Source organism: Cotesia glomerata, linkage group LG5, assembly GCF_020080835.1.
Source record: "Cotesia glomerata isolate CgM1 linkage group LG5, MPM_Cglom_v2.3, whole genome shotgun sequence".
In the NCBI taxonomy this organism is placed as follows: domain Eukaryota; kingdom Metazoa; phylum Arthropoda; class Insecta; order Hymenoptera; family Braconidae; genus Cotesia; species Cotesia glomerata.
This window is the reverse complement of record NC_058162.1, coordinates 23,567,947-23,584,610: the sequence shown is the minus strand read 5'-3', so window position 1 is coordinate 23,584,610 and position 16,664 is coordinate 23,567,947. Positions and strand designations below refer to the sequence as shown.

General features: G+C 33.8%; 1 protein-coding gene across 6 annotated transcripts in view; it reads left to right on the top strand.

Annotated features, from left to right (window-relative positions):
• Positions 1-10,677, top strand: part of LOC123265619 (NAD(+) hydrolase sarm1) — a 66,712-nt gene extending 56,035 nt beyond the window's left edge. For 4 of the 6 annotated variants that reach the window (XM_044729416.1, XM_044729418.1, XM_044729421.1 and 1 more), the window contains 6 exons: positions 228-489; positions 593-760; positions 3,639-3,740; positions 6,040-8,195; positions 9,344-9,574; positions 10,597-10,677. In XM_044729416.1, coding sequence (XP_044585351.1) covers positions 228-489; positions 593-760; positions 3,639-3,740; positions 6,040-8,195; positions 9,344-9,548 — 2,893 coding nt within the window. In that variant the 3' untranslated portion in view covers positions 9,549-9,574; positions 10,597-10,677. Of the gene's footprint in view, positions 1-227; positions 490-592; positions 761-3,638; positions 3,741-6,039; positions 8,196-9,343; positions 9,575-10,465; positions 10,485-10,596 lie in introns of all 6 variants that reach the window. The other 2 variants (XM_044729417.1, XM_044729420.1) reach the window with 2 other exon arrangements.
• The last annotated feature ends 5,987 nt before the right edge of the window (positions 10,678-16,664 follow it).

Below are 16,664 nucleotides of genomic sequence, written 5' to 3'. Positions count from 1 at the left end.
TATTCCTAATTAATTCTTTTTATAGAATTTTCTATATTCTTCTTTTCTTTATTCATTTCCCTTACAAATTTTCCTGATAAATTTTTTAACAAATTTTCCTAATTAATTTTTCTAATAGAATTTATAGTAAAATTTTCTATAAATTTTCCTAATTCATAGTAGACATTCTTAATATTTTTTTTTTAATTTAACAATTTTACTAATAAATTTAATTTTTCCTAAATCAGGGATGGAAGCGCAAGCATCACCGACGATGACCAACCAGTGGTCACCTTCCCCGACTCGGACACTCCATCTCCGACGAGTCTACGACCCAGGAACATGAGTATTGACTCGTCCTCCCAACTTGACCCCCTGAACTCGTTCAGTGACCTCCACCACATAAACACACCACTGAACATCTCGAGCATGGGGCTGGCCGGTCAAGAGAGCATGAAATTCGAAGAGAAAAAAATGACCAGCACTTCCACTACCAAGGTAAAAGCTCAGGTGACGATTGATTAGCTAACAAACTGTATATCTGTCTCGGGTCGAGGTTGCTTTGGGATAAATCTGTAGTTAATTAAAATCCGTGCCAATTGTTACTTTTTAGCTGGTCACGGACAGATTCAGTGCGGAGAAAGCCACCGCCAATTGTGAAGAAATGCGAGCTTTGCAAGCTGGAGATGTTTCTTACAAAGAAGAAAGCGCTGCTACTGCAGCTAGAGCTCGTGTTGAAGTTGATGGAGTTTCTGCTGAAAAAAGCGTCGCTACGGCTCGGGTAATTAATTAACGTTAATTAAAAAAAAAAATTTTTAATTTTTTCAAATATTTAAATTTTATAAGAATTCAAATTTAATCTTTAGAAAAAAATATTTGAAAAAATTACCTCAATACTAAATTTATATCTATATCAAATTTTTTTAATTAAAAAAAAATTGATTAATTTCAATTGTAGAAAATTAGACAAATATTGAAATAAATTGAAAATTTTATTTTTAATTTTATCTTTAACAAAGATTTTAAAAAAATTTCCAATAAAAATTTTAAATTAACAGAACTTTCCAAAATTACATCTGTTAATAAAAAAAAAAAAAAAAATGATTTAACATTTCAAAAGTTTATAAGAGTAAGGTAAAAGCCCCAATATATGATCATATACTAGTACATGATCATATATTGGGGCTTTTACCTTAATTAAAATAATGTAAAGTATTATAAACTATAGAAAATAATTAAAAATCAAATTGTCTGTATTATTGAGAGAATAAGTAAAATTTTGTGGCCTGTGTATTTATATGATAAAATGAGTTTTTATGGTTAAATTTAGTATCATTCTCACCAATAGTCAATTTATGATGATAAGTATTTAGGCTGCATTCGAAAATTCTCTATCTCTAAATACATAATTAATAAATGACCTTGTATCTCGTGAACTATTGACATTTTTATAGATATCAGCTCACCCTGATGTTACACTCATCGAGACCTTTCATTTGAGTACCCACGTCAATTTTTCATATATTTTATATATTTATATATATGAATATATGAAAAATATATCAAAAATGCATGTGGGTACTCAAATGAAAGCTCTTAGTGAGTGTAATATCGGGATGAGCTTATATCATTGAAAGCGTTTGTATTTAAGAAAGTACAGTGCAATTTAATATAATTAAGAAACGAACTTGTGTCTTGTGAACTATTGATATTTTTAGAGATATAAACTCATTCCGATGTTACACTTATCAAGACCTTTCATTTGAGTACCCACATCAATTTTTCATATATTTCATATATTTATAAATATTATAAATATGTATATATGAAAAATATATTAAAAAAGCAAGTGGGTACTCAAATGAAAGCTCTTGATGAGTGTAACATCGTAATGAGTTTAGATCTTAGAAAATATCAATAATTAAGAAATGACCTTGTATCTTGTGAACTATTGACATTTTTAAAGATATAAGCTCACTCTGACATTACACTCATCGAGACCTTTCATTTGAGTACCCACATCAATTTTTCATATATTTATAAATATTATAAATATGTATATATGAAAAATATATTAAAAAAGCAAGTGGGTACTCAAATGAAAGCTCTTGATGAGTGTAACATCGTAATGAGTTTAGATCTTAGAAAATATCAATAATTAAGAAATGACCTTGTATCTTGTGAACTATTGACATTTTTAAAGATATAAGCTCACTCTGACATTACACTCATCGAGACCTTTCATTTGAGTACCCACATCAATTTTTCATATATTTCATATATTTATAAATATTATAAATATGTATATATGAAAAATATATTAAAAAAGCAAGTGGGTACTCAAATGAAAGCTCTTGATGAGTGTAACATCGTAATGAGTTTAGATCTTAGAAAATATCAATAATTAAGAAATGACCTTGTATCTTGTGAACTATTGACATTTTTAGAGATATAAACTCACTCTGACATTACACTCATCGAGACCTTTCATTTGAGTACCTACATCAATTTTTCATATATTTATATATTTTATATATATATGTATATATGAAAAATATATAAAAATGCATGTGGGTATCCAAATGAAAGCTCTTGATAAATGTAACATCGGGATGAGCTTATATCTTTAAAATCGTCAATAGTTAAGAAATTAAAGCGCAATTTAACAAAAGTCATTATTAAATAAATTAAAATTTCATTTATTTATCGTTCACAAGATTATTCTATAATCTTCAATAATTCCGTTGAAGTATTGTTTAAAATTTATTCTTCGAAGAGTTTTCAATTTCCCAAAAAAACATGATAAGATCTAAAAGAAATAAAAATAATTTAAACAACGCAAAATTCTCGCGTGTTCTTAATTTTTCGCGGTAACTGCGGAATGTTGACGTGGTCTAGGTATCCTTGACAACCCCTAATCGATATCTTGCGGGGGTAGTTCCTCGTATAGTCCCAAGCTTATAGTCAGTGTTAAAAAGTCTAGCATGAAAGGATGGGCCAACGACTTTCGCGTTTGTCAAAGTACATCGAAGTAACTCCATTACCCGGATCACCACGAGTAGAATCTTCTTTAAAAACGGTATTGAACCTAAAATAAAACTCAATTAGATTACATTACAAATTTAATAGTGATAATTAAATCTAATAAATTATTATCATTTATCATAAGCACAAGTGATATTTGATGTAGTTAGACTTAACCTCGTGAATAAGATACAGCCGATGACTGACGTATGGATTTGTCGTGATAAAATTAAACGTTTTCTCGTCACAGCTCGTCGGTGGGGAGTCCCACTCTTTCGAATAATCCTCACTAATACAAAGTTACAAACACTAAAAAGACGAGGTTGGCTCGAGTTATTTCTCTCGCATCAACTCTGTTTAATAATGTTTAAGCCATCTTCATTTATTTTATCGAATGTACCATCACATAGCCGACGGTTTTTATTAACGAATTAAATCAGTACCCGCGTGTCATCGAAGATGAGCGCACCATGGCCGGTTAACAAACGTCGGAACGGTTCCAAACAAAGCAAACAAAGTAAACAAAGCTCACTTGTAGGTTAAATTTTAATCAAATTTACCAAAAACTGCATAAAAATTCATTTTTTTCGCTTTGTTCCTTCAATTTTTCTAATTAATTTTTAACTTGGTTCCAGGAACAGAGAAGCTTGAAGGCTGGGAACCTCTCGCATCAAGAAAGTAACAATCTAGCAGCTTCCAGCATGAAACTGCAGAGCGATTCTTTCAGTTCTGAGAAGGTGAGCAATCGTTTAACGCTCTTGTTATCTTCGTTATATAAAGCGCTATCGCATTCTTGGGTATCTTGACGAGATATTGCTGAGATTAATCAGTGCTAATAAGATTGTCTGAACGGCAAACGTTGTTAAGTTAAGTTAAGCGCTGGTCAATTGCGTTAGATACTTTTTTTATTGATTAAAAGCTTCTTATTGGCGATGACATCAGCTTCTAGGAAAAGATTTAGTATTTTCCGTTGGCGGAGTTTCAAGACTTTTGCCATCATAGTTGGATTTAGTGTTGGCAAATTATAATTTTATTCAATTAATTAATAATAAAAAGCAGTGATTTATTTAATTGATAATTAAGGTAAAGTACCCAGTAATTGAACAGACTTTTCGAATTGTTGGAATACTAAATCCGTATTTATTATGAATAATATGCGCATTTTATAATTATTCAATGATACAGTAATTGATTTCTGTAAGTTTTTTCAATTATAAATCAAAACAATTAGATTTTTGTTAACTTAAAAGTTGACTTGTAGAGAATAGACGATAGATGTTATTTTTTTCATGAAAAAGGTAAATCGTAAGTCGAACAATCAGTAAAAAAATGGTTCATCATCATTTTAAGTAAAAAAAATTGTACCAACCAATGAAATAGTCTTTTTTAAATAATGCATACTTTTTGCAAAGATATAAACTATAATTTTTATATTAAATTTTAGCGTCTAACTATACCTCCAAATTTTCAAAGCGGTACCCAGAACTTGAACAAGCTGGGGCAGGATAATTTTAACAGCACTCTTTAACTTCTAATAGGTTTATAGACTAGTAATCAGCATTGTGATTTGTATTATTTACTGCAAATTAAATGAGTTTTATAGCTAAAAATTAGTGTAGTTAAAAATTATTGAACGTTTTGAATTGAATTTTTTTGATTTATAATTGAAAGTTTGCTTTGTCATTCATAAAAAATGTAATTAAAAAATTAAATACAAATATTTCTCATTTTTAAATGAACATATTAAATATTCATAGTATTAATTTTAATATTAATCAATAATATGTTATAATTCTTTTGATATTTCAATAAAACGTTGAAAATTTTTGCTGTGCCTATTGCCATATATTTCATTAGTTCAACTACTGCTCCCGGAGTGTTCAACTACTGCGGCTTGTCAGAATTGATTGTTCAATAACTACTCTTTTCATAGTCTATCTTAAAAACGTTGTCAAAATATAAATATTTAATTATCTTTGTTATTTTGCGCTTCAATCAATTCAAAATTATTTATATTTTCATGAAAATCACTAATTTGAACTAATAATTACATCTTTATATATTAAAAGTAGGGTCAAATACGTTTTACTTTAAAACCTGTTCAACTACTGGGTACTTAACCTTAATGACTTTTGTAAAATTGCACTGTACTCTCTTAAATATTCACGTATTTAAAGATATAAGCTCATTCTGATGTTACACTCATCAAGAGCTTTTATTTAATAATAAATATATAAAATATATGAAAAATTGATGTGGGTACTCAAATGAAAGGTTTCGATGAATTTAATCTCGGGATGAGCTTATATCTTTAAAAATGTCAATAGTTCACGAGATACAAGCTCGTTTCTTAATTATATTTATATTAAATTGCACTATATTTTCTTAACTATTGAAGCTTTTAAAAATATAAGCTCATCCTGATGTTACACTAATCAAGAGCTTTCATTTAAGTACCCACATGCATTTTGATATATTTTTTATTTGTACATATCGACGGTCTAATTAGCAATTTGTCTAACTCCTTATTTTTTAGAGGGTGATTTTTTAACATTTTGATGTAGCAAGAGTCCAATTATAAATTATTTGAATGATTCAAACAAAAATATTATATCTCCATTAGATATTAATGATATTAAATGGTTTTTTAAAGTGATAATAAACTTTGAACTAATTGTTTTTTTCGTAGAAATGAAAGATTCTCTAAAATGGAGTTAGACAATTTGCTAATTAGAACGTCGATATATATAATATATTATATAAAATTTTTTTTTATTTTCTTAATAATATAGATTTAGTAATTATTACTAAATCTAATTAAATAGCACTAAATCCTTCTATCAGTATTGGCAAATTTCAAATTTCTTCAATTAATTAATAAAAAGAAAAAGCAGTAATTTATAAAATTAATTAAATTGACAATTATTACAACATTAATCCCAACCATGCGAAAGTTTAGTCTCGACTCAAGGCTGAAGGTTAATTAGAATAACTAATGCCCACCGTTCAATAACTAATCAAATTATTTACTTTCAGACCGCGATGGCAGCGCAGCAACAAAGACAAACAGTTACATCATCCGGAATATCAAACAAGTATATGTCCTCCTCCCAATCAAGTTTCTCGATAGCTTCCTCAAAAGAAGTAAGCTCGTCTATCGCAGCCTTAACAACCGCCGCATCAGCAGTAAACCATCTTCTTAACGGGCCTTACACTGAAGATGACCTGCTAGCGCTCCCTCTGGACGATTTAACGCAACTCTGCACAAACGCGACTGCTCAAGACGTCGAAAAAGCGCGTCAGAAGTACTCCGCATTAGTAGAAAAATTCATAGATCTGCTAAAAACTTCTTCTAAAGCCCCCAGTTTGCTGGACAAGATCCACAGTATTATCCAGAAAGCCTGGTCAGTTCCCACCCACGGTCACGAATTGGGTCTCACCCTCTGTAACACGCTTAGGATACGCGGTGGGTTGGATTTCATGATAAAAAACTGCCGTGGGGATGACCAGAGGCTTAAATTTTCCTCCGCGACTCTTTTAGAACAATGTTTGATCACCGAAAATCGCGCTTATGTCGTCGAACACGGCCTAGACGCGGTAGTAAGCGTCGCTTGCTTGTGCATGAACCCGAAAAACAAAGATTTAAATTACGCAAGAGTCGGGATTGGAATTCTAGAGCACCTTTTTAAGCACAGCCAGAACACTTGCAGCAAAGTAATCGCTCTAGGCGGCTTAGAACAGCTTGTGTTCGCTTGCAGAATGGCGGACGTAGAAGTTCTGCGCCACTGCGCAAGCGCGATAGTGAATTTAGCGCTTTACGGCGGTGCCGAGAACCAAGAGCGCATGATCAGTTCCAAAGTTCCCACTTGGACGTTCCCCTTGGCGCTGCAAAACGACGAGAATGTTAGGTACTACGCGTGTTTAGCTGTCGCTGTTCTAGTCGCTAATAAAGAAATCGAAGCTTCTGTAAAAGACGGAGGAGTTCTGGATCTCATAGAACCGTTCCTAACCTCCCACAATCCTTCAGAATTCGCTAAATCTAACCTTGCGCATGCGCACGGACAAGCCAAGCAATGGCTAGAGAAGTTAGTTCCTGTTCTGAGCTCTAAGCGCGAAGAAGCTCGCAGTCTTGCGGCTTTTCACTTTTGTATGGAAGCGGGGATTAAAAAGGAACAGGGAAAAACGGATATTTTTCATGAAATTGGGGTTATAGAACCGCTAAAAAAGGTCGCTAGTTGTCCGAACGCGGTAGCTTCGAAGTTCGCCGCTAAAGCGCTGATTTTAATGGGCGAAGAAGTGCCTCATAAATTGAGCCAACAGGTGCCGCTCTGGTCGACTGATGATGTTAAGGAGTGGGTAAAGCAAATTGGCTTTGCGGAGTATGTTCAGAATTTTGTGGACAGTCGGGTTGATGGAGATTTGCTTTTGCAATTGACGGAAGAGAATTTAAAAGAAGATATTGGACTGACCAATGGGATCAAAAGGAGGAGATTCACCCGCGAACTTCAAAATCTTAAAAAAATTGCGGACTACAGCAGCAAAGATTCCGGAAATTTAAACGGAACTTTACTTCTAGCAGGAAAAGAATTTGCAATTTATACTTATAATTTTCTTAATGCGGGTATTGATGAAGCATACCTTGAAAGCATTTCCGAAGACCAATTGTTGACGGAATGCGGAATTGTTAATAGTATTCACAGGGTTAAAATTATGGAGTCTATTAAGAGACATTTGAACTCGAAAAAAGCATCGCCGACAGATGAAATTGAAACTACGGATAAAAATCTTGATGTTTTTGTAAGTTATCGAAGATCTAATGGTTCTCAGCTGGCTAGTCTTCTTAAAGTACACTTGCAATTGCGCGGGTTCTCGGTATTTTTGGACGTCGAGAGGCTTGAAGCGGGAAAGTTTGATAATAATCTGCTACAGAGTATCAAACAGGCTAAACACTTTTTGCTGGTTCTCACGACTGACGCACTTGGGAGGTGCATTAATGATGACGAGGGCAAGGATTGGGTTCATCGGGAGATAGTTGCTGCGTTACAGTCGCAGTGTAATATTATTCCGATTATTGATAATTTTCAGTGGCCGCAGGTTGAAGAGCTGCCGGAAGATATGCGTGCTGTTTGCCACTTTAATGGTGTCAGGTGGATCCATGACTATCAAGATGCTTGCGTTGACAAATTAGAAAGGTTAGAATTTTTTTTATTTTTACTAGCAACCTTGCAGTCACTATGTGACTTCCGTGACTTGTGAAATATAAATAAATAAAATTTTGATTTATTAAATAATGACTTTTGTTAAATTGCAATGTACTTTCTTGAATATTGACGTTTTTAAAGATATAAGCTCATCCCGATGTTACACTCATCAAGAGCTTTCATTTGAGTACCCACATACATTTTTGATATATTTTTCATATATACATATACATCATATATATAAATATATAAAATATATGAAAAATTGATGTGGGTACTCAAATGAAAGGCCCTGATAAGTGTAACATCGGAATGAGCTTATATCTTAAAAAATGTCAATAGTTCACAAGATACAAGGTCATTTCTTAATTATATTAAATTGCACTGTGATTTCTTAACTATTGACACTTGTAAAGATATAAGCTCATTTCGATGTTACACTCATCGAAACCTTTCATTTAAGTACTCACATGGCATTTTTTATATATTTTATATATATGGTATTTGTGAAATATATAAATATATGAAAAATTGATGTGGGTACTCAAATGAAAGGTCTCAATGAGTGTAATATCGGGGTGAACTTATATATTTAAAAATGTCAATAGTTCACAAGATACAAGGTCATTTCTTAATTACGTATAACTAAATTATTATAAAGAAATTCAAAAAATTAAATTTTTTTATAATTTATATAATTAAGAGTTTAAGTAAAATTTTGTCTCCGGCGTATTGAAAATTTTTTACTTTTTCTTGAAAAATAAACTTGGTCTAGAAAATTATTTTTGAAAAATTTTAATCATAAAGTTAGCCGACGTTTTTAATTTTTCGATTTTTTAAAAATCATTTAATTAGAACTACAAAATATTTTTTTAAAATTGCACGTGTATTTTCAAATATTTTACAAATAAAATTTTTTGTAATAATTTTTTCAATAACAAAAATTTTTAAATTTTTTGATGTCGACTAACTTAATTTTGATAAAAAATTATTAAGTAAAAATTTTCTTATTCATAATTTTTAAACTAGATTCTTCATAATCTAGCTTATTCACAATAAATATAAAAAAAAAATTTCTGGTGATTTCAGTATAATAAAATTTTTAGCACATACCTAATTTCGTTTACTAATTTTTTCAGGTTTATGCGAGGTGATATGCCACCAGTAAGGACAGACGCTAGCCTCCGACTAGGTTCTAAAGACATTTCATCACCAGGCACACCAGCGAGTTCAAGTATGCGACACCCGCCGGCCTATCACAGAATACCGAGCAATGAGAGTCAGAATAATAAAGATTCTGGCAAAGAAACTATCAATAAAGATGCTGCTAAGAATTCAGAATGACTAGATGACCCGCCCACAGTTGATAGGTAATTTTACTTTTATTTATGATATGGATACTAAAATATAAAATTAAGTTGCCGACATCTAAAAATTTTTAGAATTTTTTTTATTTTTTTATTTATTCTATTTTATCTGTACTAATATTATAAAGGGGGAAGATTTGACTGTTTCTTTGTTTGTTTGCATTGAATAAGCTCCGAAACTATTGAATCGATTTGAAAAATTCTTTCACTGTTGGGAAGCTACACTATCCCCGGGTGACATCGCCTATATTATATTATGAATAATTTGGAAATTTTTGTTAAATACCCATGCAAAGCCGGGGCGGATTGCTAGTTCTCTTATAAAAACAACCCAACAGCCCATTTTATAGAAAAAATTATTAAAAAAATATTTTCATTTGTAAGAAACTTGAAAAACTATAAGTACAATTATTGAAAAATATTTTTTAGCTCTAATTTAATAAATGAAAAAAATTAAAAATATCGGCTAACTTTAGTAATATAAAGTAGCCGACGTTCAAAAATTTCTTCTTTTATTTTTTTAAAAAATTAAATTGCAAGTGTAATAATTAAAAAAAAAAATTCCACGTGTAATTTTTCAAATCTTCTGTAAGTGGAATTTTTTTGTAATAATTTTTTCAATAAAAAAATTAGATGTCGGCTAATTTAATTTTTTTTTGTGATACTGAATTGAAGAGAAATCTAAAAATTATACAAATTTTTATAACAATTAAATTATAACAAAAAAAAATTCACCAAAAAAATTCTACATAGAAATTATAAAAAATTATAAATTTGAATTTTAAAAAATATTTTTTTTATAATAATTAACTTGTTATAGAAATTTCAAGAATTTTTTATTTTTGTAATTAACACATATTGATAACTCAGTAAAAATAAATTTTTTACATGCAGTAAAGGGAACTGAAAATAGGTCAGTTATATTTCTTCCCTTAATTTAGCCCTAGCATGTGACCTAATCTTCCAAATAAATAAAAACATCAAATTTAACAACAATTTATAGTATTAAAATAATTTTTTTTTAGATTTCGAAAAACTTCCAGTCCAATAAGACCAATAGGAATGCCTTCGACACCCTCGCGTAAGTTTGTGTACACAAACCCAGGGAAGAGTCCAGAGCCCAAAAGACCAGCGAGACATCCCTCACTGTCTTCAACAAGATCGCGCTCGCTGGAACTGCTGGACCAGCCTGAAAAAGTGATCAAGAGACTGACCGACGGATCGGAGCCTGCTGCCAGGCCTCGGTCAAGGAGTCTCGATGATTTTCTCGACGAATCTCCGGTGTCGGTGAAGCTCGATGAAGTTCTCTCACTTCAAGAGCCTAGTAAAATTTCAGAGCTGCCTGTTCCGCGTCCTAGGACAAAATCAGTTAAAGAAGCTAAAGCAAAGCTTGACTTTCCGAGCAGACAATTGTCTCTGGACAGCGAGCTGAGCAAAAATAAATTAACTGATTGCTGTGATATTCAAGGACGTGAAAATAATAATGGTAGCAATGAAAATAATAATGGGAGTAATGAAAAGTGTTCTTTATCTAAATCTAAAAGCTGTGGAGCGGGATTGGATGAAGAAGAATCTATTTCTTCTAATGAATTTCAGAGTAATGTTCCTCAAGGGTCGCTTCAGTCCCTTCAGGGCATTTTTGAAAAAAAAAAGTCCAAATTTATGAACAAATGCGTTAATAGGATGAGATCACTCATCAAAAAATGACCAAGTGATAAATTTATGTTACTGATAATGATAATTATTATTTTTTATTGTAAATTAAATCCTGAGATTTGTTTTGCTAAAATTAAACAACGAAATTTATATTGCGACAATCGTGCCTGATATGTGTCTTAAATTTATAAATTATTTTAATTGCGCTTACATAGCTTTATATTTATAAATTTATAAACGTATATTTTTTTTATAAATTGTACTATAACGAAATTGTAAAGTAGTTTTTATGGATGTAATTTTTAAGACTATTTTAACCGATTCAATTTTTTTTAATCATTGTTATTTTTAATTGTTAAACAATTATTATTATTTTTGATTTTTAAGGGCGTTTTTAATCAACGCTACGCAGCTAATATTATTATTAAATTTTTATTATTTTATTTAACAAACTGTTAAGATATAAATATATATATGTTATTCCTAAGTTTTTTTGTATTATTAATGTTAGATATTTTAAAATTTAATTTACTATTTTAATTAAATAAAAGTTATATATAAGATCAATTAAAATAAATCATTTATTTTTTTTTGTTACTAAACTTGACATTTTTCCCTTATCACGGAAAGAACAAGATGACACTGGATATTATCCCAAATTACAATGAGTATAATCCAGATATCACTTAGTATAATCTGGATTTTTTTAGCTACTATATAAAATTTTTTTCACCGCAGATATCACTGAGTATAATCTGGGATGATATCCAGTGTCATCTTGTTTTTTCCGTGTAGAGAGATCATTTTTTATTGTAACATAATATCATACTGAAATCATCAGACATCCGACAATTTTGTTTTTATTTTATAACAAATCAATTAAAAAAAAAAATTTTTTTAACTCTTAAGGAGGATTCGAGCGAATCTAATGTAAAAAATAATTTCCAACTTTGAGCTTTGAAATTAAGTATACGTATAAATAAATACGTAATTTATCTAATCCCAAAATTTTAAAAAGATTCACCGTTTAGTTACTTAGATATTAAATTTTAGAAATCACATATTTTATCTCCTTATACACGGACTCTTATGGCGGACAAACTTTTGTCGAGACTTTAATTATTTTTTTAAATATTAACCTCCCAACTTTAACGGATAAAAAACTATACAGATGAAACTTGGATTATTGCAAAATATAAAAACAATTTAATAATAATACATTACCGATATAATTTTTGAAATATTTAAAGTCAAATTTTATGTTTGTAACTCGTTTATCGTCAGCCATTTATTCGAATAAAGATTTGACAACATCGCGTCAACAGCTCAGAAAAAAGAAAAGGATAGAAATATAGTTACAAAGAGAGAAATGTTTAACTCACACACTCATCCACGTCTCAGTTATGGGCATAATCAAGCGCGCTATTGCCAAATCTGTTTATTTATTCCGGCAAGTAATAAATACCAAAGTCATTTTATTACTTTACTTTATTAAATAAGTAAAAATCATCAATTAATAGATTGTTTAAATTATTTTAAATTAAAATAAAGAATTTTGACGAATATTAAGGGGAGACTAAAATTTAAAAAAAATTTTAACATTATTTTGACTCATTAGTTACGCTCGAACTTCGTTAATGCAGAAATAGTATATTACATACCTAGGCCAGTAAAATAAGAAAAGTCTCAGATCACATGTAATTGTTGGCCGAGGCGAAGCCGAGGTTGACAAACATGTGGTCTGAGGCTTTACTTTTTACTCGCCAAGGTATGTATACTATTTTTTTGCTCGACGTAGCCGGAATGTGGCAACTTCGTTTAGCGCAGCGGCCAGAAAGTTGCCACTTTCCGGCCGGAGGGCAGAAAAAAATTTTTGGGCATACATATATTACAGTACACGGAAAAAATGAAACCCGACTGGTTCGTTTTCGGCACCAGACTCAGTCGTGTGCAAGAAAAAATGGAAGAAAAATTGGTTTACACCAGACTGAGTCGTGTGCGCACCCGAATGAGTCTAGTCAGCACATGACTAAGTCCTTATTTTTTATAATAAATTCAAAAAATTATTGTTTCCTTCTTAGATCTGAATAAATATCTTCACTTAAAATCTCACTAAGAGATTCTGGAAACTTATTAAGATTAAAGAAAAATCAATTAGTCTTAAAGGGTCATTTAATGATCTGAGCAATATTTGCTAAATATGACGGCAGTGTCTATAATAATATTATAATCTATATTTATAATATTAATTATAAATATATAATAATAATATTATTATTATTATTATTTTTATTGATATCGTTGTCGTTTACTGCTTTAAACAGTCAATGGTCAAGTTGAAATTCCCGCTATTTCTGTGTCTCAGTGCTGTATCATTTAAAAATTCTAAGAATGATATCTTGGAATATTATTTTTAAATTCCCGCTAAGAAAATTGAAAATTTTCAAAAATCGGGAAGTTATTGTTTTTACCCCGTTTTTCGAAAATCGAGTTTTCATCAGATCTCGACGTTTTGAGGTTCTAGGAAGCTTCCCTGACTATTCCCGCGATAGTGTCCGTGCGGCTGTATGTATATGTGTGTGTGTGTGTTTTTTTTTTATTTAAGGGGGGGGGGAATCCTTTTTACGGATTCTAGGCATAGCTGTTTGGCCTGGATATGTGGCGACTCGACGCAGTGTCATACTAAAACTCGACGCTAGCGCCCCTACCCACTAAACCCTAAACCCCTTTTCCTCTTTCCCCTAATCCCTCATGGAAACCGCCGTCAGGCATTACTTCGTGAGGGGAGGATCTAGCTACTGCTCTTTCTTCTGGCGGCTAAGGTGTTATTCTTTCCTCCTTCTAATTGGCGTCATTCGCTCTTCTTCTTTCTATGGACCGCAGGTCTGAGAGGACTCCCGTGACAAACGTGTTTGTGGCGTTCCAGGCAGCCTCTGATGACAGCATTGCTTCTACTATTGTCTCTGGTTGGATTTTCCTCTTCAGGATATTCTCCAGCTCATCTCGCTGTGGATAAAAACTTGGGCACTCAAAGAAGACGTGCTCTGCATCTTCATTGACTCCTGGGCAGGACGGGCACTCTGGGGAATTATCATGCTTAAAGCGGTGGAGATACGCCCGGAAACAGCCGTGTCCTGATAACATCTACGTAAGATAATAGTTGACCTCACTGTGACTCCGGTTTAGCCAAACGTTGATCCTTGATATGAGACGATGCGTCCACCTACTCTTCACTGTGGCATCCTACTGTAGTTGCCATCGATTTATGCTCTTCTGCCGTTCTTCTGTTCTAAGCTCCTCAGTGCTTAGTGTGGTTGACTTCTTTCGTTGGTAAAGGATCCGTCTTTCCTCAGCTAAGGCTCTGAGAGGCAAAGTTCCGGAAATGACACACACTGCTTCCATAGATATTGTGCGGAAGGCGCTCGCTACTCTTAAGGCACTCAGACGGTAGACTGGTCCAGCCTTTCTCCATGATTCTTGTTTCTCTAGTGCGTCCGCCCAGATAGATATTCCGTAAGTGAGCATTGATGTGACTACAGATGATAGCAGTAGTCTTCTGCTCTGCTTTGGGCCTCCGACGTTTGGCATCAGTCGAGCTAAGCTAGCTACCACTGCTGATGCTTTTGCACTCACGTGTTCGACTTGCTGCTTAAAGTTGAGTCGGGCATCAAGCATCACTCCCAGATATCGGATATATGGTTGTGATGTGATTTCTTGTTCTCCGACTTTCAGCTTTATGGTCTCTATCACTTTTCTGCTGGTAATAAGCACAGCCTCAGTCTTCTGTTTAGCCAGTTGTAGATTCATTGAGTCCATCCACCGGTTAACTTTCTCAAAGGTGATACCGAACATGTGGTTTATATCATCAAGGTGTTTAGCAACGATTACGACAGCTACATCATCTGCATATGCAACAAGCTTGACACTTCTTGGAAGAGTCAGTCTCAGCAGGCCATCATACATGACATTCCACAGAAGTGGACCCAGAACGGAACCCTGGGGTACACCTCCGGTAATATCATACTCTTTTGGACCATTCTTCGTGTCGTATCTCAGGATTCTGTCCGTGAAGTAGCTAGCCACTATCCTACGTAGGTATCCTGGTACGTTTTTCTCTTCCAGGGCTTGCATAATGCAGTCCCAGTTGGCGGAGTTGAAGGCATTTTTGATGTCCAAAGTGGCCACCAGGCAGTACTTCTTCGCTCCACCCTTCCATCTGATCCCTTCGATTGCCTCCTTGGCCGTTGCAACAACCAGATTGATTGCGTCTCGGATCTCAATTACCTCCTGTGGTCCTTTGCAGGTTACTCTTGCGTCTTCTTTCAGTATGTCTGCAATGGTTTTTCTCAATGTTTGGCCTTTGTCGGTGTTCTTCCTCGAAAGAGTTCAGCATATCAGCATATCTCCAGCATTGGTCTTATGGATCTTCTCTACCGTACTGCGGACCTGATCATCAGGGACGTCCTGTTTTATTCAGCGCAGGATCTCGGCGTAGTTTGCTTTCTCTGTCAGCCGGATAATGAGGGCATCCGGTCTGATCCATTTCCGCGGTTTCTTTCGCTTGGGTTCAGATCGGGGCTCCTTTGTCATCTGTTTTGAGAGCACCTCTTTCTTCTGTCGCTTTAGCTCCTTCTTGGACTGAACTTTTTGCCAAACCGACGCTTTTTCCTGTTCGTCGCTTCGTACTGCCGCTCCTTGCGGAGGGCTTTTCTTCAAATCCTTTTTCTTCACGACTTGGCTGATTGCTGGGTCAGGAGAAGGTCGATTTTTTCTCTTACCTGACTGGCTTTACTTTTGTCTTCCGCGACTGATTCACCGTCACCTTCGGCTCCGGTGTCCATTGCTTCGTCAGTCACGACGACAGCCTGACAGGCTTTCTCCGGTGTAGCATGGGAAATACGCTGCAATGATGAGCGCCACTCCTCGTCCAGCTTCTCAAACCTTTGAAGGGCGTTAGCTACACCAGTCGTCTTGGCCTTTATCTCTTTGTGAATGTTGACCTTTGGTTGGATGAAATCATTCAACTCACTGATCAGCTTTTCAAGGCGTTTGAGCGCTTGCGAACGCTTCATTTCAGCGCTTGCGTCAATCGCTGCTTGTTGGGCATGTAGCCCGTTTCCACTCTTGTTTGTTTCCTGTAAATTACTCATACTTTTTTGATTTACCAGCGCATCGTACGGAGTGGAACGGGTTGTCATAACTAGGAACGGGTGTACTCTCGGAGATAGTACTCCTACCCCAGTTCCCTGAGGCCTAGTCGACACTTAGCCAGCCCCGGAATACACGGACGGACTAGACTCGCTCGGAGCGGTGAAGATTCCGATCTCTAGCACTCACTGCGTACTCCCTGATCAAGGCCCGAGGTGGCTGGCTCCTGATCTACTGCTGTAACTTACACCTCGGCAGAGCAAGCTCACATCAGCCGTGGCCTGCGTCG